General features: G+C 37.5%; 1 protein-coding gene across 12 annotated transcripts in view; it reads right to left on the reverse strand.

Annotated features, from left to right (window-relative positions):
* Npas3 (neuronal PAS domain protein 3) overlaps positions 1–23953 on the reverse strand; it is an 851762-nt gene that overhangs the window by 124699 nt on the left and 703110 nt on the right. For all 12 annotated transcript variants that reach the window (XM_058573655.1, XM_058573656.1, XM_058573650.1 and 9 more), the window contains one exon: positions 1384–1558. In XM_058573655.1, the coding sequence (XP_058429638.1) occupies positions 1384–1558 (175 nt within the window). The remainder of the gene's footprint in view (positions 1–1383; positions 1559–23953) is intronic.

Consider the following 23953-nt stretch of genomic DNA (forward strand, 5'->3'; position numbering starts at 1 on the left):
AAAGGATGCTCATCAATGCTCCAGGGTAATGATGCCCTAGGAATTGTAGTCAACTTCAATGAGGAAACATGGATTGGTTCTAGATGGAATTAAAATATTTCCCAAAGAGGCAAATATATTCTTCCCCTTCTGTGTGAACAAGCATATTGCATATTGCGATTATTTCCAGGCAAGCCAAATTAAAGTATTTCCTTGGAAGTATGTAGAGTTATTTTAACATTAATATTAACACAGTTTCCCCCCCATTTTTCTTTCTAACAAAATGCTTTTGTGTTATGAATCTGTTTTAAAACAACAGATCAAGTAAAGTACAGGCATCTTTGAAGAGTGAAAAAATAATTTCCCAAGTAAGCAAATAAAACTTTGCACTTCAAATCAGGCCTTGATTCATTAAAAATCTTAAACTTCTCATGAGAAAAATTAACATTTAAACCACTGCTGCTTGGCCAAGCACTCCACCACACAAGAATATGAAATATCTCCTCTAAAAAAGTACAAAAAGGACAAAACCACAAATGTGGAACTTCAATTAATTTAAAGCCCCAATCAGCAAAGAATAAATCCTTCGCAGATCTAATTACCAGCGCTCTCGGAAGACCCAGGCCGACCAGCCAATCTTCCCCGTGTTTGAACAGCTTGATGAACTAGGGGACTGATGGATATCAAGTCATTTTGTTTAATTTATAAATGGATTTTCCCCTAATACTTAAATTATCATCAGTACAACACAATGAAAATGGGAACATTCTGAATGCAAAGTCTATAAGAGTCCTGGAAGGAATCCCAATGAGGAATGTCACCTCTGTTCATTCCTCTATACAATTGATCTAATTAAATACTGAGGGTGGAAAGGCAGTTTAAAATGTAGCCATTTCTGTTTTCTTTTTAGCCTTAATTTATCTGTTCACATCTTTCAAGTACCTTCTGATGCTTAAAAAAAAAAAGAAAAAGAAAAGAAAAGAAACCAAGATTTCTGCAAATCTCTAATACTTCTAATTCTCCACAAGCTAATATTCAAAATGCCTCTACCACAGATTTTGCTGAATAATAAATAAATGCATTACATTTAGCCATGGTAACAATAAAAGGAAGAAGGTGTTCCAGGTCGGAAGCTTTCCTCTAGTAATATGAAAGAGAAACTAAAGGAACTAGTACCTTCTATATGTATTGTTCAACTGAAATTAGATCTCTGGATTATACTTATTAAAATGTCTCCTTATTTTCAAATCTCTCCCTTATTTAATTACTGCATGGGACTGAAAGCTGCACAGAATTGTTAAATACCCTTAGACCTATTTATAGTCTCTTCACACGGGTGCCCTGAGCACACTCATTCGGCAAAGGTCCTGCCCACCAACCCACAACTTAGGTTTGAATTCCCACCTGGCTCAGGGGTCTCTGACTGAGAGGAGGAAGATGCTGAGCTGGCCCCATCTTCTGCTGTGCCCTGTGAGAGGAGACCCCGCCCGGGCGGGAGCTTCATGCCCAGCTGCTCTGCCATCTCCACGTGGTCCCCAGGGTGGACATAGTCAAAGACGCTGCTGCCTGTCAGCTCCACCTAGAGAGGGAAGAGAAAGGGTGAGAAAGAAAGGTGTCATAGGCTTTTCCATGTTCAAATTCAGCACCAAAGTGATTCAGATTCTGAGCGGAAAAGGAAAATACTCAGGCACTAGAAGCAATTCTTGTTCGAAGGCTTCATCTTCAAATACTTAAGGATTCCTGAACTTGAAAGACTTTTTTTTTCTCATGTATTTATTTAGCAATTGTTTAGCCCAGTTTTTCCTTCATACACTGTTGTTTGCATAAATCCAAAACATCCTGTGAAATGTGGACAAGTCTGCCTCGCGTTCAGCTGTTTTATCCACGCATCATCAAATACTTGTATGTTTGGTGTCAACTGGATGATTGACTGAATTCTACAGTTTTCTTATTGAGAAATTTGGGCTTTGTATAAAAATGGCTACAGAAAAAGCCAAAGATAGTAGACGAGTATTTTCCTTAAAATACACAGATTTCCAAGATGTGTTTTTATACATACCCTCTTATTTCTATGTAAATTTAAACATAAGAAGTGCTGCTTACAAATATATGCAAAGGCATAATGTTTTCATTAAATATTACTCATTAGCGCTGTAATCATATGGAGAATTTTCCATGCAAAAGAGGTCAGCTGGGGTCTGAAGCAGCCATTTTTTTTCTGCTGGTATCAGCTTGTTTTGCCTTCAATTTAATAAAATACATGGTACAAATCTCCTTGAGGGCTTTTTAAAAAGTGTTTTCTTTTGTGTACTCTTTGAATTAGGCTGACAATGAGCACAGAGAATGAACATGAACTGTCAGAAAAGAGGCCCCTCCTGTTTCAGTGCTGTCAGCCAGGACCCCTGTATCTGGGTCGTGTGCTGTCTCAGGGGGCAAGAATTGGTCTTACCTCTGTGTTCTTCCAAAGCTCTAACTTTTATCTCTTTCTAAGAATAGCAGTAATGCTCCTAATGTAACGCACTTGGGTTATAGGTGTTACAACAGGGAGAGGTGCTTTCACAACAGGACAAGGAAAAGCTCTTTCCTGGGTCACTAATGGGTTTCCCAATCCCCTGGGGTGTAATGGTCTCAGGCCAGCTATGATGTGCCGTGGAAGCTGCCAGAACATCACACTGTCCCAAGTTTCTTGGTGGATATTACCTAGAGCCTTTCCTACCTCATATCCCTTTCCTGTGTAATATCCAGCATCCCTCCAAATTCCACCTGAGTGCTTGCACTCTTTTTGCTGCCAAGAAGGAAAACTGGCGATGGGAGAACTGTCACAGGGAGCGTAATACTCAGAGCAATTATTACCCTCAGAACTCCAAGTCCCAGGAAGATGATCAAATCTACTGCCAGACACCATTTGATTAAAATCTTAACAGGCTACACATCTTCAACATCTATCAATTAACAGAGGTAGAGCCAGAAAAAGAGGAGGCTAAATTCAGTTTGGTTAATAGCTGTTCCTGAAAAAGGCTCACATAACTTTTACCGAAAACGAGGTACTTTCTCTCACTATTAAATTACATTCTCCTACTGTATTACCCGACAACCGACTCTATCATTTTACAATACCTATTTCCTCCACTTGGTATTGTTGCAGAGAGTACATCGGGATTCACAGTGATCAGCTCCGACCCTCTGGGAGGGGGGGATTACATGGAAATAATCCCTTTAATGTGTGCCTTGCCTCTAAGCACTTCACACAGCAATAAATGGGTAAACTGACTTTGAGCAATTAAGAAATTAAATGAAACTAATAAAATGTGTGTTTTAATATTTCTTGATAGTTATTTTGTTTGGGGATTAGTGAATATGAGGAAGTAACTTATTTTACATGGAGTCCAATTGTGGCACTTTCATAAATATTTTTTTTGTCACTTTTCTCAAACTCTAATGGTTTTCTTTAATACTTAAAAGTGTTTTTTGGCACAGACCACAGATTGTGATGGCAGCACAAGTAGGATATAAAATAAATTTTTGAGGGGTCCTGGTTGTTGAATATTCATGTATGCCAGCCTATAGAGAAAGAGCAATAGCCCACAGTTTCCACAACTTGATCTGCTTGGATGTAAAGGCACTTCCTTTACACAAAACAATGTCTTGAGTGTGGCACATGTAAAGAAGGACTAAGTCACAATGTGCCATAGGGCATTATGCATGCTGTGGACTTTCTCTTCCAATGACCTCATGGGTTCCCCCAGCAAGACATCTCAGAGCTATATACTGATTGAGAGGCTGGCCCAAAAAATTGACACTGTCATGGTCTTCATGCATTCCTGTAGTTAAGGCTATATGGTTTGGTGGAAAGCACAAGATACTGGGAGACACAATCTGACTTTGAGATCAGAATCTTTTCTTCTTCAGCTGTGTGGCCTTGGACAATTCACTTAACTTCCTAGGCTTCGGTTTCTAGTCTAAAACTGGCAGCATTCCTGCTCTGTAGGACTCTGGGAGCACTGCTTATGTGTTACTTTGTAGACATGGTCCCCATGGAGGTGCCAGTCTTCAGGAATGGTACAAGATATGGACCTTGAGAGCTTGAATGAAAATAGGACTTACTTTGCCACTCCATAGCCAATGAAAATACAATGAAACCACGCAGAGGAAGTCACTTTGTGAGACTTAAACACTCTCAAATGACTGCTCTTGTTGTTGCTTTTTGGTTGATAAGAATGGATGGCAGCCGGGTGCTGTGGTGCACACCTGTAATTCCAGTGGCTTGAGAGGCTGAGGCAGGAGATTGCAAGCTCAATGCCAAACTCAGCAAAAGTGAGGCACTAAACAACTCAGTGAGACCCAGTCTCTAAATAAAATACAAAATAGGGCTGGAGATGTGGCTTAGTGGTCTAGTGCCCCTGAGTTCAATCCCGGGTTTCCTGATGCCCACCACCCCTCCCCCCCAAAAAAAGAAAATGTATATTCCAGGGTAACTTGGGGTTTGGGACATCACTTTAAACAGGGTATGGCAGGGGTGACAGTGCTTTGAATCTTAACTACAAGAATGACAATATTAGCAGCCACCTACTTGTGCAGGTACTTTCTATACTTTGATGAATTCTCACACAATCTTTTGAATTGGTGTGATTTTCCCCATTTCACAGGAGAACCTATGTATTGGCAAAGGCCAATAGTAGAGAGAGACTGGTTCAAAGGCTATTGACCTGACATGTTACTTCTCAGGCAGCAACATTTGCAGCCATAGAGGGACCTGTGAGCTTCTTTCCCCTTCAATCTGACTCCTGGCAGGAAAGAACGTGGAGTACTATGAAGGCAGGAGGCCAAGGGCAGGTAGCCTGCCAGTCCCTTGGGGCTCAGGATTCTTTGGACTCTTGGACCAATGGAAGGTACAAAAGGATGTGTACTAAGCCAAGATAGATGTGGGAGTAGACAAAAATCTACTCAGTATTCACCTCCAGCCATCACGGTCATCACCACTACCACATCTCACATTTATCAAACACTTTCAACATTTCTCTTACTGATTCCACTTAATTAAAATTTAGAAGCAAAAGAGAACTTAAAAACCATCTATTAATATCCCCTGATGTAATTGGTGAAAACTCTACAATTCTGAGAAGTTAAAATGCTTTTTCAAGTTTATCCAGCTGTGTGAAGGCAGAAGTAAGGCTAGAAGCCCAGCTGACTGACACATAGTCCACCACTTTTCTCACTTAACCCTTGTCTTTTTTTTTCTCCAATGAAGACTGACTAGGTGAATCAGAAGAATTCATATTTCCTGCCACTAAATTCTGTGCCAAAAAATAGACCACAGAAAGTAAGACTGGAAGTCTTTTACTTGATGGAGAGACATTACTTCATGTTAGTTTCAAGTAGGAAAAATAAATAGAACATTAATCCAGTGTTAATTAGGTAAGTTCAGATCCCTAGTTACTAACTCTTCCAAAATTTCTACCCACTGATTTCTTGTCCATGGTAGGTCTATCACAAATGTTTGTTGAATGAACAAAGGATGGGTATTTAGGCCTGAAAATAAGTCTGCTTGATCTTTATTTGTTTTGGGCACAATTAAGTTTTCTTTTTAAAAATATTATTAGTGACATTATTTTTTACAGCATTATTTATTTTGTAAAATGAGTTACAATATAACATCATTATATATTTACTTCTGATAATTCTTTGCCATATGCATTAAGACTCATACCTTCTTTTATAGACCTCAAATAAGTTTATCTGAAAATAGAATTGTATAAATGCTAGGAAAGACAGATTTTAAGAAACTGTTTCAAAAAATAATGACCATCTTTCATATCCCATTTTGTTTCCAATATCTGACAAAACTGTTTGGCTAGTTAGCTTCCAAGTTCCACACCCCTGTATCCTCACCTGAATTTTGACACAGTTCCACAAAAATTATTTCTAACTTTCCCTTCAATTCACCAACAGTAGAAATTTAGAGAAATTTATTTGATATTAATTATTGGTCCTATTCTTAACCCTTCACTATGATTTATACAGCTTCTTCCTTTACCCATCAATAGTGTTTTTCTACTTAGTGCAAATTACATTCTAAGGCAAATGTGAAAAACTCTTCATTTTATAGTAAACTCAATCACTGTATACAGTAGTTAAAAAATTCCACTTTTGGGGGGCTGGGGATGTGACTCATAGGTAAAAGTGCTTGCCTAGTATATGTGAGTCCCTGAGTTCAATATTCCACTTTCTGTTTATTAAACTCAAGAAACAGACCCATGGGTCTTTGAATGGTTTGTTTCCCCAACATAAGAAGTCAAAGAAGCATGACTGTTGCCAAACTCATCCACTAGGTCCAACTTTACTCCAGCTGAGTCACTTTAAAAGAGCATCTCCTATTGCTTAGAATATTGTAAAATAACTGAGAATGCATGGCAGCAGACAGCAATAAACAATCATATCCAGAAACAGCATTATTTTGCTTAAACTCTTTTTTTCTTCCTGGCTTTCTCCACCCAACACTACCATAGATTCCTCCTAAACCAGAGCCACAAGTGCCATCTGGCATCGCCTGTGGTCATGCTAAACCACACGGCCTTCCTCAAATTTATTTCACAGTCTGTTAGCTTGCATGTCATTTGCACACTAGACACAGTTGATTTGATAACTCTGAAGTTTCCAGGGGAAAAAAAGTAATATATTATACAGTGGTTTGAGTTGACTTTTCCATGTTGGGTCATTGTACCCTGCTGGTAGATAGGATGGGGGACTAATTTGTCTTTTCATACATCAAGCAAGCATGTCAATAGCCTTTGCTTGGCCCCCTGGAGTGAGCAATACTTTTAAACTACAGCAATGAACCAACAGTGCAATTCATTGAATTCAGTGCCTCTTTGAAAGGTTTTGGTGTAAGTGAGGAACAAGCAGTGATACTGTAAGTCATCTCCATTTTAGAACCACTTAAGAGGACTTTTCTATGAAGAAAGATCATAGAAGCTATTTTTAAGGTATTTCTTTTAAAAGTACTCCAGTTTTAGGAATAGTACAAAGTTGATTTTTTTTTATCAAATAAAAAGAGTCATTCAAAACCTACTGTTTAAGGTAGACTGTCCTAAACCTTTTAAATGACTTTTTGTTCTGTTTTGTTTTTCTTGAAGTTACTGAGAGGACTTGAGGTCTTCTTGGTTAAGCACCTTTTCAGGTGTCCTTTTGCAGCCAGGTCCACATCCACAGGTGCTGCCAACTATATGTGAATAGAAGATCATTCCTGAGAGAGGACTATGTTGGTGGTAAGTGCCTTGGAAAGCTAACTACCAGGTTAGGCTTTCAGATCTACCAAGAGGCCCTAACATCCTACTTAGAAAATCCTGACCCAGGATAAGGTGGAAATTCTCTCTCACCATAGCAGGTTAGAATGTGTAGCTTTTGGGGGTTACATTTGTGTTATTGAAGGATAATAAAGTGATAAGAGAATAAAATATAATAAGATATGATAGCTTGATTAGCATAGGTTTTCTTTGGATTTACTGGTATCTTAATGCCATCTTCATAACTTCCTACATATTGCAGAACTCTCCTGAATATTTATGAACTGTTTTGACAGAAACTTGATGTTCTTTACTGCTCTGTCTCGTTCTATGTATTTGCTGACTTATCTAAAGAAAAACGCATAAAAGCATTGGGTCTGTTACAGAAATATGTGTATAAATTAGTAGAACAAGAAGAAAGAAAGGTTCTATATCAGAAAGATGAGGTAGAATGAAAAATCCTTTCAGTGTCATCAAATTAAAAAAAATGAATCCACTCTCTTTTTACAGATATACTAACGGAGATTTCCCTTAGAAGAAGCTGAGCTAAAAGATACCACATTGTGTGTTTATTTTATCTTCAGAAATAAACATTTTGATTCCTGTGGGAATCAGTGAGGCCAACTACATTTTATTTTTTGTTTTTATATACTTTTCTATAACCCCTGGAGTGGCTGCCTTGAGAATTTGCAAAAACAGCATCCAAAGACACACTTTATAATCATTTCTGAACTTCAGTTAAGAAGTACCAGAAGATCATTCCAGGGGTTCTCCTGGTTCTCAGAGAGGAAAGAGGAAGGCAGACTGTTGGAGAAAGGGAGTAAAAGAGCCCATAAAGAATAAATTGCAGATCCTGACTTGAGCTTGGACACGTTATTTGCAAAAGTATGTCTACCTTTAACATTGTCATTCCTCATGGGTGAAATGATCAGGCAATAATTAACACTGATTAGTAAATATTCAAAAGTATTAGATTAGTCATTCACATTCAGAATCCAGTTGAATGTGTTTAAATACTTATAGAAATAGTTGTGTAAAACAGACCTTTGAGGCCTTTACAATATTTTTTTTCCTAATAAATAAATTATATGTTGTATTTAAAATGTTTTGCATCCTTGGTTCAGGTATACTTCCACATGCCATGTTATGGAAGAAGTGGCTTTAGAATAGTTCTGATATGTCAATATCCTTTTTCTTTCATTAAGAGACACCAGTTAAAAGGAAAACCCAGGGAATGCCTTAATACTGAGGGGACATTACATCACAGGAATGAGCCCAGATATTTGTGAAATCAGAAAATTTTAAAACCACATTTTACAAGGTTCCTATAGTTTTTGAAGTTTTAAAGTGTCTGTAGGGCAGGAAAGGCCAAATTTTTAGTATTTATCACAGTGCTGGGAAGGAGGAAAAGGATGCCATTGGAGGTTACAATCCTAGTAAAAAGTGAAATGATGCCAAGGATGAAGAATTAACAATCTCAAAAGTAACTGAAGTCAATCTCTCTTTTCCGAAGATCAGACAAATAGTAAGTTATAACTTTCAAAGCTTCTTCATTACCTTGATGGTAAGGAGACCAATCAACATAAAATACTTGATATTGGCATAGTTAATCCATTATCCTCAAATTTTACATGGTTCAATATTTGTCATTTAAATCTGGATACACATTGAGAGGCATGTTATGCGTAATCAGACTTCAGTATCAATACATCTCAATTTTTGTTTAATTATTTTTATTCTTCTCATAGTGTTTTGTCCTTCTCCTTCTTTTGATTATGTGAACAAGAAAATACTTATAAGATTGAAATTTAAATCAGTCCCTAAACAGCCTCTGTATCTTAAATGTTTCCTTGGTACATTATAATTATTCATAATAGTGGGCAGCTTCTGTATGTTAAAGAATGTTAACTAGTTTAGGAAATAATAATAATTTAAAGCTGACTTTTCCGTTTAGTTTTTTGAAAATTACACAGGATGATTTTATTTTGTCCTAATCCCAGTAAACACTATGGTTTATATGTCTAACACCTTGGATATGGTTAATGCACAAAAATAATAACCTCACAAATAATAAATACTAAAATGCATATGGATAATGCAACTAACCACTCCTGATCATTTTTAAAGGGGCTGCTGTATGATGGAAGGCCAGCAACATCAGCCCTCACCAGGAGCTCAGTCACAATATTTAAGTGATACTGTTCAAAGAAAAGGAAAAACAAAAAAAAAAAAAAAACAAAGTAAAACTAGAGAAGTTAACTAAAAATAATCTCTCTGTACACCTCAAGAAGTCTTTATGTTTAAGAAAAGGCAAACCAAAAGGAGGATCTTGCTCAAGTGACATCTTGGTTTCTCAGACTAGAGCATTATGTAAATGCCACAGCTGCTATATTTGAAAAAGCTGGCTTGCCTTTTCCATGTCTCTGTAAGAGGGTCTTTAAAAATCTCATCCAAGAAAACCATGAAGTATGCAAAACTATTTCAGCCACATTGGAAAGTGAGTGGTTAGTGCATGTCAAGACATTTGAGAGTTAATCCAGAGAGAAGAACGAGGAGGTATACAATTCTCTGTGTCTGTGATCAATTACTGATGCATCTAGAATCTTCCTCATTGAGACAGTTAAGAAAATTTTGGAAATCTCCTGAATGCCACGTGGACACCATGGCCCTGGTGTAGAATTCATTTGTAGTAAATTACCTTAAGAAAAAGGGCTCTCTCCGGCTACTTTATTTTGGCTACTGTAACTGCTAACTGTGGTAGTGTTTGAGGTTATTTTCTATGAAGCAAGTCAACACCCTGAGCACTCTCTAGGTGCTATTTTAAAAGAATAAGTTAAATTCACAACTGTTTAATAACAGACTGTGAGTTAGTCTTGTTACAATAGAGAATGTAAATAGAACTGGCAAGTAGAGAAAATTGGTCAAAAGAAATGCGACATTCCAGAGGCTAAATGCAGTGCTTGTATTCCTAAAGATATTTTTCAGGGCAGTGTGGTGGCAGTGGAGGAGGGGAAAACTCTTTTGAGAACCTGATGTTCTGTCTCACCAGAAAAATACTCTAGACATACACATATAATTTGGCTTTTTATTTTAGGGGTTTTAGACACTCAAGCTGTTTATTCATGAATATTCTCAGGAGCTTAGTTCCTCAATATGGTAGCCACAAACTCAGCGTAGCTTTCAGCACTTGGAATGTGGCTACTCTGAATTCTAATATGCTTTAAGTGTAAAATAACACCAGGTTTCAAAGACACAGTATAAAATAAAAGGAATTCAAACCATATTATATTTGGGATATGTGAGACTGGATTAATTTCACTTGTTTGCTTTTTAAAATGTGGCTACTAGAAAAAACTTTAAGTTACATGTGGTTTACAATATGTTTCTATTGGACAGTGCTGCTCCAGACCCAAGAATCCCTGGACTACAGCATGAAGTATTAGAATACCAAGAAGAAGGATGTGAAGGAGAGAAGAGGTGCAAGAGAGTAAAACACATAGAAGCAGAGAGATATCTGGAGAATAAAAGGACTGAATTTATAGATTTAATCAATCATCCAATCAAATATTTATCAATCCTTTATTCTTTGCAAGACTACATTTGGGACTATGGGGATAGAAAGAAATATGAAAACCTAGCCTCTGCCCCTAAGGAGTTTACCATCTACTTTGAAGAGGAAAGACAAACACAAAGTCAAATGAGATGACAAAAGTATATCACCGCACACTATAGTATGTGACTAATTTGTAATGTGAGCATTTTAGATTACTGAGACTCAAATTTCTCCCAATCTCTTTGGGATTTCCTTAAAATGGACAATTCAGGCTCTCAGGGATTCTGGCTCCACAGGTTTGGGGAAAATCCAAGATTCTGCATTTTTAGGAAGTGATGCTAAGATTGCTAGTCCGTGACCCACATCAGTATGGATATGTCCAAAGGTGGTTGTGAACCAAAAATTCTGGGATAGCAACTCCCATTTTGGCTCCTAACAAAAACAGAATGAGAAAGGAGAGTTGGATTAGATGGAAAGATAGAAGCAACTTAAGACAAATAGTCCTAACTGTACTGGATCTTATAAAGGCAGGGGTGGTACCCCATTGTGTTTGGGTTAAGCCTAGAGCATCAGGCAAGCATTAGGTAGAGGCTCAGTCAACACTAAGTGATTGCTTTTGGTCCCAATAATTAGACGACCCATGCTAGTGTTCATTAACATTTCCCACCATTAAATACTGAAGAACAGTTTCAAACAATCACTTATAGGAAATGTCACATCTTATTTTTCTTCTCGAGTCTGTAGTTTAAAGACAATTGTCTTATCATAGACCTAGGTTAAAATAATTGCCACACTTTGAACTCACTTCTTGTCCTCCATATTTAAGTTCTGAGTCCAAGACTTTTATCTCATTGTTCCCATATCTGACACACTCACATTGACTCTTTATGATAGATGAGCTTTTCCCCTCTGTATGAGCACTAAATCCATGGTGCACTTTGCTGGTTTTAATCTAATTTCTTCCTTCCAGTAAGAGACTTTAATAGGTTTATCGTCCTTTTACTTGACCATGAGTCTGGCAACAGTGGTGTGACCCAACTTCTCTTCCGAGGGCAGACAGAAAAACAAGAAGCGTAGCGTCTCAGTAGTACTCTTTTAGTTGAAAAAGCACAGAACCTCAAGGAGTGTGATCTATCACAACCCCAAACACCTTGCCTATCTGCACTTTTCCATGTCCTCTAGAAATAGTGGCATGACTTATTAACTGAAAGACTCTTTCAAAGTTTTTGTCCAGGATGTGAACTAACAGTCAGCTACCATGAACACTCTTTCCATTCCATAAGAGAAGTACTGGCACATTGGAAATTAGCCAGATAAATTACCTGTAGTATGCTGCTTTACTGATTTTAATTTAATTTACCAATTCTTTTTGACAAGCTTTACATTTAGTTACCCAAGCCTTCAAGTTTCACCATACCCTATCAGTTTTGCTTTAAAAAACAAAAGAAGGACAAAAAATACATTGGTTGAGAAAGGTTGGGGGTGGGTGGGAAGTGAGGGGTGAAAACTTATCAAAAGTAAAATTGGATTAAGAGTCAATCAAAATCCAACTGTGAATTTATCATTTCAATGAATTTCAATGAATGGTTTAAAATCTGTTTGAAATCTATTTGAAAATGAATATGTAATAATATAGACATATCTCCTTTTCAAAGCCAGTATTGTCAGATGTATTCTGAGCATTATAATTCATGAACAGAGTAGATGACTATTTGAAAAGTATTAAAATGAGCTGACTTTTCAATACAAGTGTCTTCACAATAAGTTTTTCTATTCTGGGCAATTCAGAAATGTAGACAATTGTGGTAGAAAAATAATATGTATTGTAATATTCATTGTACAGTAGTAGTGTAGTAAGTGGCAATTCTGGACATTACAAGAGACACAAGGATTATTTTCTGTGATTGCACAGAGAATACTTGGATTTCTTGTGAAGCTTTTGCATTGGAAATGAGATTCATCAGTCTGAACGGGGCAGGGTTAGAGCCCTTAGCAACATGCTTATTTTGTAGAAGGTCACTCAATAATAACTTCCTCTGCCCTCCAAGCTTATTAAGACTGACTGGCATATATTAATGAAAACACCTGATTCTCCAACCATAAAACCCAGACAAAGACTTTATTTTAATATTAAGGAAGGAACCCTTAATTAGCAGGGTTTCAAAAATGTCAGCTTCTTCTATTAGCTGTTCTGGTCCATCAAAGCCATAATCCCTACTGTCAAATTTCATCACATGATAGACAGTTTGCCGGCTGTCTTTTTTTTTTTTTTCTTTTACTGATCATACTGACTGAAGCTTTTAATATTTTTTTATTTTGCCATCACATTTAACAACTCATTGTGCATTTGCCTGTTATACTTTTGATTTCACTCTTTGCTTTCAAAGAGTCTTAGCACATGTCAGCTAAAGAGGGTGGGGGGAACACCGCAGAAACACAAGTATTACATGTGAATACATATGCATTCTTAGACATATAATTAAGGACTCTTGGAAGACCTGGGCTTGCTTATATTGTTTGCCTTGGAGAGTATGTAAATGTGCTGTCCTGAAAGCACAGACAAATAAAACAGCCTCTTAGATGATTTCCCATTTTTTTGATGTGTCAAGGAGAAGAGGGAGAATTCTGGGGAAGAACCCAGGATCTTTTAAGATAAACATTCGTCACTGTTAACCATCAACACACCTGCCTGTTGCAAGGGATTCATTAGAGCATCCACGGCTTTGCATTGCCCTCCAGAAGCAAGATAAAACGAGTGCATCTAGCAGGACAGAATAAATATGTAGCTCTTCAAGTATTTGTGTTTTTAATCTGATTCAAAACATTTACTGTTGATTAAACCCTTTTGCAAATGGAGAAGTTCATGCCATCCATAACAAAATGCAAAACACAAAACAACATCAAAACAAGGATGAATCAAGGGTTCAAGAGCAACACTTTTGAAGACTCAATTGCAGTTCTTTCTTTATCCATAAATGAACACAGATGCCTCAAAGGTAAGAATATGAGTGTTTAGAAATGAGTTATAAGAAATAAAAACTAGAGAATGAGCTGATGGAAGTGGCTTGGAACTGGTAGACTGAGCTGCTGGAGACTATTAGCTCTTTTGCGATTATCAGGACTTCATCAGAGAACACAGCTTGTTAGAGCACTGTTTTAGTCAGCTTTTTTTGCTGCTGGGACTAAAGGATCTGACCAGAACAAATATAGAGGAGGAAAAGTTTGTTTGTGGGTCCAGGGTTTCAGAGGTCTTAGTCCATAGAAAGCTGGCTCCATTCCTTGGGGCTCAAGATGAGGCTGAATGAACTTTATGGTGGAGTATATGGCAGAGGGAAGCAACTCACATTACATCAAGAAGCAGAGAGAAACTCTACTCTCCAGATACAAATATATACCCAAAGCCACGCCCCAATTCCCACCTCCTCCAGCCACACCCTACCACTTCAGTTAACACTCAGTTAATCCCTATCAGGGATTAAATCACAGATTGAGTTAAGACTCTTACAACCCAATCAGTTCTCCTCCAAACATTCTTGCATTGTCTCACAGGTGAGCTTTCTGGGGACACCACATCTAAACCATAACAAGCACGCATTTGGCTTCACTGAAGCCATGGACAAACTGTTCATTTTTATTGATACCAAGGTATTTATTTCCCTTTTAGTTTAACATTTGCTCCCTCCTAGACCACAGGCCACAAAGCCTATTCCTCTCCTAATTTGCATATACTTTATTTATCTCATCTACTTCTTCCAAATGGTACAACCAGCTCATCTCTGAGCTTAATGAAAGTGGCTCTTGGAGGAGCTGGAGTGTTCTCCTATCACTATGCAAAATGCTCAGGGATTTCATTGTACTGAATTCCCTTGGTTCCTTTGCACCTGGAGATTCTTTTGGTTTCTGTCATTGACAGTCCTTTTGAATTTCTTATTGTCCACATTATCATCTCAACAGCTTACAAAAGTGCAAACACAAAACAAAGACACATAAACTCAATTCCAATTCACTAATGAAACATTATCACTCTAATGGTATTTTTTTCCCCTTCCTTACATAAAATAGAGCTTGTTGGAGGTATGTTTTCTGGTAACCTAAAAGTTGAATTTACTGCTGGCCCTTCCTTACTATCTAATGGGTTTGGTTGACTATTGACAATTACTTTTAAGTTTTTTCTAATTTTAATTGCATTTCTAAGAAATGAAGTCCCATATTTGAGACTGATGAGTTCCTTCTCTTTCTGAACATTTAGAAAGTTACCTCTGAGCTGGGCGCAGTAGTGTATGCCTCTAATACCAGCAGCTCTGGAGGCTGAGGAAGGAAGATCCCAAGTTCAAAGCCAGCCTCAGCAACTTAGCAAGACCCTCAGCAACTTAGCAAGATCCTGTCTCTAAATTAAATATTTTAAAAGGACTGAGGATGTGGGTCAGTGCTTAAGTGCCCTTGGATTCAATCCCTAGTATAAAACAACAACAACAACAACAACATCCCTCTGAGGCTAGCAAGGCAGACAAGACACGTTTCTTGCATTAGAACATTTGGTGGGGTATTTGGGGTAGCCAGATCCAGTTTTATGGCTTCCTGTAGACATAGTAAGCTATTTTCTGGAAGGTTTTCTAACACATTTTCATGCCCCTAATAGAGAGTATTGGTTTCGAATGTAGACTCTGAAGGCAAATGGCTTGGGATAAAAACCATTACCGTCTTTGGGAAAATTACACCACTCTTTTCCCAAGTATAAGTAAAGCAAAGATAATAATGGTATCTACCTTCCTATTGTTAAAATTGAATGAGATAATGCATGCACTGTCCCAAGGAAAGCAAATATGGCATGCAGTGAGATATCAATGAGTGTAACTGTGTATTCATTCACTGGATATAAGTTCCCTGGGGGCAGAAGCCATATCTGTCTTCATTGTTGCAACCCTAGTGTACAATGTTCCACATGGATGTTAAAAAAAATGAATGAATGAGTAGGTGCGTGAACAAATGTCTCTAATTGTTTATTTTGATAAATAAACTGATTCATAAGGGTGTGCTAAGCTTTTTGAGATCATTGAGTAATAGGATGGTTTATCCTTTATGCTTATCCACTGATTATATTAACAGAAGCCCATGCTCCTGTTGATGGCCCAGGCTATCAATTCTGATCTTTTGGGACTTGGAAAAAAAAAGGTGGCACAGATATTATAAATTCAACAAAACTACTTGGTCTTGACTCAGAAACATATTAATAAGCGACACTAAATGGGCGATGGACATAGGTATCATGTTGAAACAAAAGACAGCTGCCCAATGGAATCATGGACGCTTTGAGTCTTTGTCAAAAAGTTTAGTTACTTTCCCCAACTTCTCCCTGACAGTGCAGAAAGTTTGAGGTAATTCATAGATTCTCTGAGCCTACCTATGAGCTGAAGGTTCAGGAATCCCTGGGATACCTCTGAGGTACCTCCCTATTACTTTCCAACTATAGTAGCTCTATCTTGGTATATTTTATTTAGTTTTGGTCATTCCAAATTGGTTTAACTTGAAAAACAGTATTTAAGTACTGTCAAAAGAGTGAGAGAACCATAGTCCTAGACTTGTTGGCATTTACAGCAACATACTACAACACTACCTCAAGGGTGCATGAAATCAAAGTTTTCATCATAGAGAAAAAGACAGAAATAGAAAGACCAAGTAAATTAAGTCACCACTATTAAGGTAAAAAGGCATATCAGGAACCATTGGCTTAGACGTCACTCTGGGAAGCAAAGGCCTTCTTTCCCCACTCCCTAGTCCTGTCTTAACCACTGATTCTTGGAGTAAGGGCAGATAAGTCTCTGTACCTTTTTTTAGTCTCTTGACTTTTTAACTTGTTACCTTGAAGAGATAATCCCTGCTTCTAATGATGGAGAATGAATAATAAAATGCCTATACCATGTCCTAAGTACATGCCCAGTTTCCCTCAATTGACACATGGTCTGTCTATTTACAGCCTCAAAGGTGAAAGAATCCATGGTGGAGGGAGCACATGCAAGGCTTGCAGCCTTTCTGGCTGAGGCATGGGAAGGGAGCATGCATGGTTGGTCTCCTAGAAAACCAATACCTAAGATTTGTAGGAGTTTTAAGGAATGTGCACTTGGAGTAAGAGGTGATATCTGACTGGAAAAGTCCGTGTTTCTATCACTTTCTGTAGTCAATTGACAACCCTCACGTGGAACAGGATGTTATCCAGTGACTGAAATGCATTTCCCAGCCCCACTGCAAAAGGGAATCACTAGTATCATATTTACAAAATGTAGATAATTAATGTTTGTGAATTTGGACAATTTTATGTGAAAAATAGAATCTGTGGGGACTCTTCTTGACAATAGACAATGTCAAATATAGAAAATTGGGCCTGGGGAGATAGTAATATGGAGACAGATGAAAGATACTGACTTCTTTCTTTCCCAACTCTGTTTCCCCAACTTTTTAGTTTACTTAATTTTTTTTTGTTTTTAGTTGTTGCTAGACCTTTATTTGTTATTTATTTATTTATTTATGTGCGGTGCTGAGAATCAAACCCAGTGCCTCACACATGCCTGGCAAGTGTGCTACTGCTGAGCCATAGCCCCAGCCCTCCTCTCCTTTTTAAATGCGTGCTATAGGAAAATTTTCTCTAACTACTTTTCACCTCCTTTGTACCACAATCTCAAAAATGTCATACTTCTAAAGGAACTAGAAATGGTTTATTTTAGAAACTTATGGAAAACTCAGCAAATTGCATACTTATATTAAACCCTTTTCCATAATTTAGGCTTCTTAATATCTGTGATGTCTTATTTATCTTTAAAATTCCCAAGACACCTAGCACTGTGCTCAATAAACGTTGGTTCAATTAAAATGATGGCCTCAAATGTCTTTCTTGTATGTTACCTTTCTCCTCTCTGGATCCCTGGGTTGTTATCATTGTGGGTCAGACCAAAGACCTGAGATTCAGAACTTAGGGTGTTGGGGATGGCAAATCAAGTCAAGATGGCGCCTGGCAGTTTGCCAGGAGGAGTGGTTTGTGAGGCAACGCCACGGAGCCATTAAGATGGTGGGGATTCCTTATTGGCTGACTGCTGTATCTGGATGATGCTAATCGAGTCAAGCTGTGTGTAATCAGTTAGGTATATATACCTCTGCTGTTCTGCAATAAAGTGGTTCCCGCTACCTTGAGTTCCCGCTGGGTTCCTCTGCAATAAAGCAGTTCCCGCTTCAACCTTCAAGTTGCTTGTCACCTCCCGGTTATTTTGCCCAGCCGGACTGCAGCATTAGGGGATCTGCACAATCTCATAGCTGCATTGGTTGCCTGGTCATGGTTAGAAAGTAGTCTGTATCTAAGATTTTGATCCTTTTTTAGACTCCACATAAAAGTGAGATCATGTACTAATTTTTTTTTCTGTGTTTGGTTTATTTCACTTAGTATAATATCTTCCAGGTTCATCCACGTTAATGTAAATGGCAAGATTACATTTTTTAAGGCTAAAGAATATTCCATTGTACATGTTATGTATGGATGTGTGTATGTGTGTGTATACATATGGACACATATGTGTGTGTATGCAATACACATATTCACTTCTTTATCCATTTCCCTATTGACAGAAACTTGTGTTGGTTTCATATCTTTGCTATTATGAATAATGCGAGAATAAACATGGGAGTACAGATCTTTCTTTGAGATTGTCTTCATTTGGATAATAGGCAGGGGAGTAGGAGAAATAAAGAAGGTGGCAAAGTGGGTACAAAGCTTCATTCTATAGAATAATTTCTAGAAAACAATTTGTATAGCATAGGAACTATAATTAATAATAATGTATTGCATACTTGAAATTTACTGAGAGTAGATCTTAAGGGTTTTCACCCCTCCCATACACAAACTATGAAGAGATGGATATGTTAATTAGATCAACTGAAATAATCAGTTTAATATGAATATGTATATAAAAATAGCATGCTATAAACTTAACCCATTAAGTCTCAAGTTTTCAATACTGCAAACATAATAAATATTCAAATATTACTTCAAAATTACCATAAATGGTATATTTATTGTTCAATTTTAGTTTTTATAAGTGTTCTACATCTGGGACAATAGTTCAAAATAGGTTAAATGTATTCATTTTCAATAAAAATTTTACAAAATCAGTCTGCCTCACATCATGGTGACAACCATTGTTTGAGTCACTGTGTTGACTGGAGGCAGGTTGCATTTTGGCTTTGAAGTTGGAAAAGCTGGGTTAGAATCTCAGTTCTGCCAATTTCTGTATGACCTTGAAGAGGTCATTTAACCTTTGTAAGTTTCTGTTTTCTCCCCTGTAAAATGAGGATTTTAAAATTTACTCTCTGGTTGAGGAGGGAATTAAGCGAGATGAGTAATGTCAGTGGAATATAGTGAGCAGTTAATATATGGTAGCCATAGTTACAATATCATTCCTGCATTCTTTTGTCCTGAATCAATCGACAGGGAAGCCCATATATGCTACACAGTTAGCACAATACTTAATTCTGCCAATTATTTAGAAATCCCCCAAACTTCTAATCTTATGTTTTCAATGTATCTCAACCACAATCCTCTTCAAGTACATCTACTTGTGAGAAGTCTGATTAAACAGTGGGAATTTGATACTAAGCTTATTTTTTGCTTCATTAGCACAATGGTATGAATATAGACAAGGGGGAACCTGGGAATGCAGCTGAGGCAGAATCACCAAGTGAGAAAACTGGTGGCTTCAGAGTGTACTTAGGCTACATTCTCATGATAGGTACCCACAATTTTTCTTGCCCAGAGTGAAAGAAAAGAGCATGTGAAGTTCGTTTTTAAATAGATAGAAAACTGGATGCAAACTTCATAATTTTTACCCAATGTTGTGATTTTTTTAGACTATGGGATGAAATATGGAGACTTGCTACTGTGGAGAGACATGAGGACATTAAATAAGGAATCTTACAGCTTTGTATTTTTCCAGAGAAGCTGCTATGGGGGAAAAGCAAAAGTAAACAGAGTGATAAACTAAATGAAAAAGGGTCCCTCAGTTCCCATATCATCTGCATCTTTTTTGGAGACTGAACTAATATCCCTTGTCCTGTGTGCATTTGTAAGGTTTATCTCTTACTCATTCTTTTCTAGTCATGTGTTTTGATTTTCATATATTCAGACAAGAATATTAGTAAAAGGCTATTAAGTGTTCCTAGAAATTACCTTCCACCAGTTGGCTGAATATGCATTATTATCCTGTTGTGTAAAAGATTTCACAATGCCATACACACATTTGGATTAATCTGGGGAAAATAAAAGAGTTGACTTACTGTTTTTTTTTTTTAATGCAAAATTAACTAACAAAGGTATAAGTAAAAAACCATGTTATTGGGCTGGGGTTGTGGCTTAGCTGTAGAACTCTCACCTAGCATCTCTCTCGAGGCCCTGGATTCAATCCTCAGTACCACATATAAATAAATAAATAAAGTTTTAAAATGCTATTTTTATTTATTTTTAGCCTGAGCTTGTCTGAAAATGTATTTGGGAAAATTCAGACAATACCATAGACCTAGGACACATGGAAAGAGCATGCAGCAGGTAGCTGGGAGAACTGAGCTCTGGTCTTCACTTTGAGACTAACTCACTGTGTTGATTGTGGAATGGTTGTTTCTCCAAGTTCATAGGTAAAAGGAAGTTCAAGAGGAAGTGATGAATTAAATAGAAGGTCTATTCTGCCTCTCTGAACTTGCTTTTCCTCATCTGTGAAATGGAGATAAGAACACCCTACCTTGCAAAGTGTTTTGAGGGTTAAATGAGATCATGGGTATAAATTATCTATAGCAATAACCAGCAGAGGATGTGAACTCAGAAAGTTCTAATCTTTCTCCCCTCTCCCATTTTAAATTTATTCTACTTCAGAATACTACTTTGGAATAACCTGGAACATGTAGTGATCTTCATTAGTATTGTTGTCAAATAAGGCTATTTTGCAATGGATACACCTGGCATCTATTTCCTGTGACTTGACTCACAATTTTTTTCAAGTGAGGGTCAAATTGACTCTCATCTTTTTAGTGCCGAAAGAAGCCCCACATAAATCACTTGGGATATAAATATTTATGCATCAACAGTTGGCTACTCTGCAGCCTGGTGTGGTCTGAACACAATTTGAAGGTAGATGGTTTATATCTTTTGAGCTTAAAATAAAACTCAACAATAAAGACAGAGGTAATGTCTAAAGAGTTTAAATGCGCTTCTGTTGTTTGAAATGCTTTAGAGCTGCAAAGCCTAAATATTTGAGAATAATACTTTTTAAGAAACCTAACCATTACTCCCCCACCCCCACCATTAGAAAAGGTTACGACATAAAAGGTATACCTGGAAGTCCCAGCAGGGGAATTGAATTTGTCTAAAATGCAAAGACTTTGTTAACATTGGCAAATCAGGGCCAGTGTAGCAGAATTAATATAATTTCAATTTTTCTTTGTGTCTGTAATGGTTTCCTATTATCCTGATAAGTGGGCAGCCATTTCACTTCTTTTATTGATATAGCTGTGAAAAAGAATTAGATTTCAACACTTATGTAACTGAGATTAATTGATTGATTAGATTATTAATTAAATATTCCATTAAATTTTCTTTTGAAAAAAAAATGGCATAGGATTGTGGATTCCCTAAGGTTTTTTTTTTTTTTCCCCTAACCCATGGAAGAATAAACAAGGAAATGCATAACTAAACATTGTATCTTATCTTGTGAGAGATAATTAAACAAGCAGATGCATTACTATGTAGAAAATTTACTCACTGCCGGCTGTCTTGCAGACCACCTTTATCTAGCATTCTGGTATAAGGTGAGGGGACTTTTTTTCCTTTGTGAACAACCAGCAGACATCAGTGAGCTAAGAGGAAAACGTCTGGGACCACAAACCTAGGCACATCTATTTCCACACATTAACTGGCCCCTGTTTTAGTTGGGAACAAAATGGTTTACTTAAAACTTCCAATCATGCAGTGTTTCAGGGAACTGTGGAAAAATAAAAACAGCAAGTGGCCTTTCAGGTAACCCATAATTAAAAGCAATTTTGAGCTGTCTTTTCAGGGAACCTACCCAGGGGAAGTATTTGCTACCTGTTTGACCTTCACGATTGTGAGTCCTTGGCAGTGTCAACGACCCTCTGAACTGAATTCAAAACTAATCTCTGACAGAAAAAGAGAAACAGAATTCATGCAAATCATATTAATTCCAACATTTCCCCAGTGAGCTGGGTATAAACTACAGCCTAATTAAATATTTTTTAACGATGTGAGTAATTTTTGCCAAGGGGCGGATTCAGGGGAAAATTTAATATGAGATCACAAAAGCTGTTCCCAGCGTTGATTCTGTAAATTAATGACTATCTGCCTTATGATAAAAACATGCTGCCAAGAATGAAAATGAAGTCGGCAAAGCTTGCTCTATTTGTCTAACAACCAAATATACAGAATGCAAAACTTTAAAGGCAATGGGAAATTTCCATTGTGTTTGTGTGATATGTTCAGGATAAAGAGGCACCGTGCTGACATCCCAATAAGCTTTTAGGCACTGTCAACAATACGGGGCCATTTTTGGATAGTTGTTGTCAAGGTCCAGGGACATATTTTAAAGCGGCTAGTTAGTTGAAAATTTATATACAACTTGTTTCCAAAAGAGATTCATAGTAACTCACAATAAGAGACACTTACAAACACGTAACAGTGTTAAAGGCAAAATCGAAGGTCCAAAATATATTGAGGGCAAGTGCTCAAATGATTTCGTATAAATGTTGCAAGCATCACAGCTCCATGGATTCCGTCCTGAGACTGACCGTTAAACAGTTTTCCACACCCATCTTGATCCTCAGGGCAGTTCATTCTGGAAACCTGAATTGGATTGCTGTCCAGGGTCATGGGGGTGAAAAATGGGGGTGAATATAACAAGCAAGGGGATGATGTCAACACAGCCCTGGGCAGATTATTGCATCTAACTCTATAAATGGCAATGGACAAAAGGTGGCCTGGTAGATAAGGCTTTTCTTGTCTGCTTATGTCCACCTGAGACTGGAACTTCCCCTGTGTTCTGACTCCAGCTATAGGAAGCATTTTCACAAAAAATCAACTTGGAACATGCTACAGAAAAGCAAGGCATGGTGCTTGAATCAAAGCCAGGGAAAAGTCCCTCTTCTCACTTTGCTTTGTGAGGGCAACCTGCTTCTAATGACTCCTGTAGTTAACACCCAGAAGTTGCCAGCAGTCCCTTGTGACATATGACTTGGGCTCTGCTAGCCCCTGGTCACCAGGCCAGCCCATCACAAGGGTTTTAGGAGCTATATTTATTTAAATTTCTGTCAGTGCCCAGCACTGGAGATTGAATTTACAGTCTTTCAATTAGAAGGTCATCTGTGCTAACTAGTGCACCACTGCCTCATTATAATCATAAAATTAGTGAGAAAAGACTGGCATGAGTAATTTGGAAGCGCTGGTTTCAAAGGTGAAAAGGTGCAGTTTCCTCAGGTTACAGCAGAGGAGGACGCAACAGCAAGTTCCTTATCGGTAAATATGCCGATTTGGAGCCAAGAGAAGTCCTTGAAGTCCTTGAGACCCCTTACCACAAAAATATAAGGATGCTGAGATCATTTTGTGAGACTACATATAAATACTCATAGTGACTATATTTACTGAATTTCAAAAAAAATATTCACACATAAATTTCCCTTGTAAATTAAATAAGAGAAGGAGGGACACCTCCAAAGCACAATTTTCGATTTTAAATTTTATTTGTCAAAGGTCTGAGCTGATGACTAGTGAATAATTCAAAATGAAACATGCTCCAGGGAGGGCTGTGGAGTGCCCCACCCCCGCCCTTAGTGATACAGATAGCAGAATGTCATGATAAGCCTTCTCATTTTTTAAACTTTCAAATAACATGTCATTGATGTTATTAATTCAATCACTGGGTGCTATTTAATTAGTACAACGGTTATTTTTAAAAAGCAGGAAAAGCAAAATAAAATAAACCACCAAAAGCAGCTCCATTCAGAATTAAAAGGGAAGGAAATGGGCAAACTACCTTGATTGAACTTTTATATCTGTCAGGTCCTTTTACATCAGTTTTCTTCTCCAGTTCTCATGAAGACT

The sequence above is a fragment of the Marmota monax genome, unplaced genomic scaffold (assembly GCF_021218885.2).
Source record: "Marmota monax isolate L192 unplaced genomic scaffold, Marmota_monax_Labrador192_F-V1.1 WCK01_AAM20220418_F8-fsc00222, whole genome shotgun sequence".
Classification (NCBI taxonomy): Eukaryota; Metazoa; Chordata; class Mammalia; order Rodentia; family Sciuridae; genus Marmota; species Marmota monax.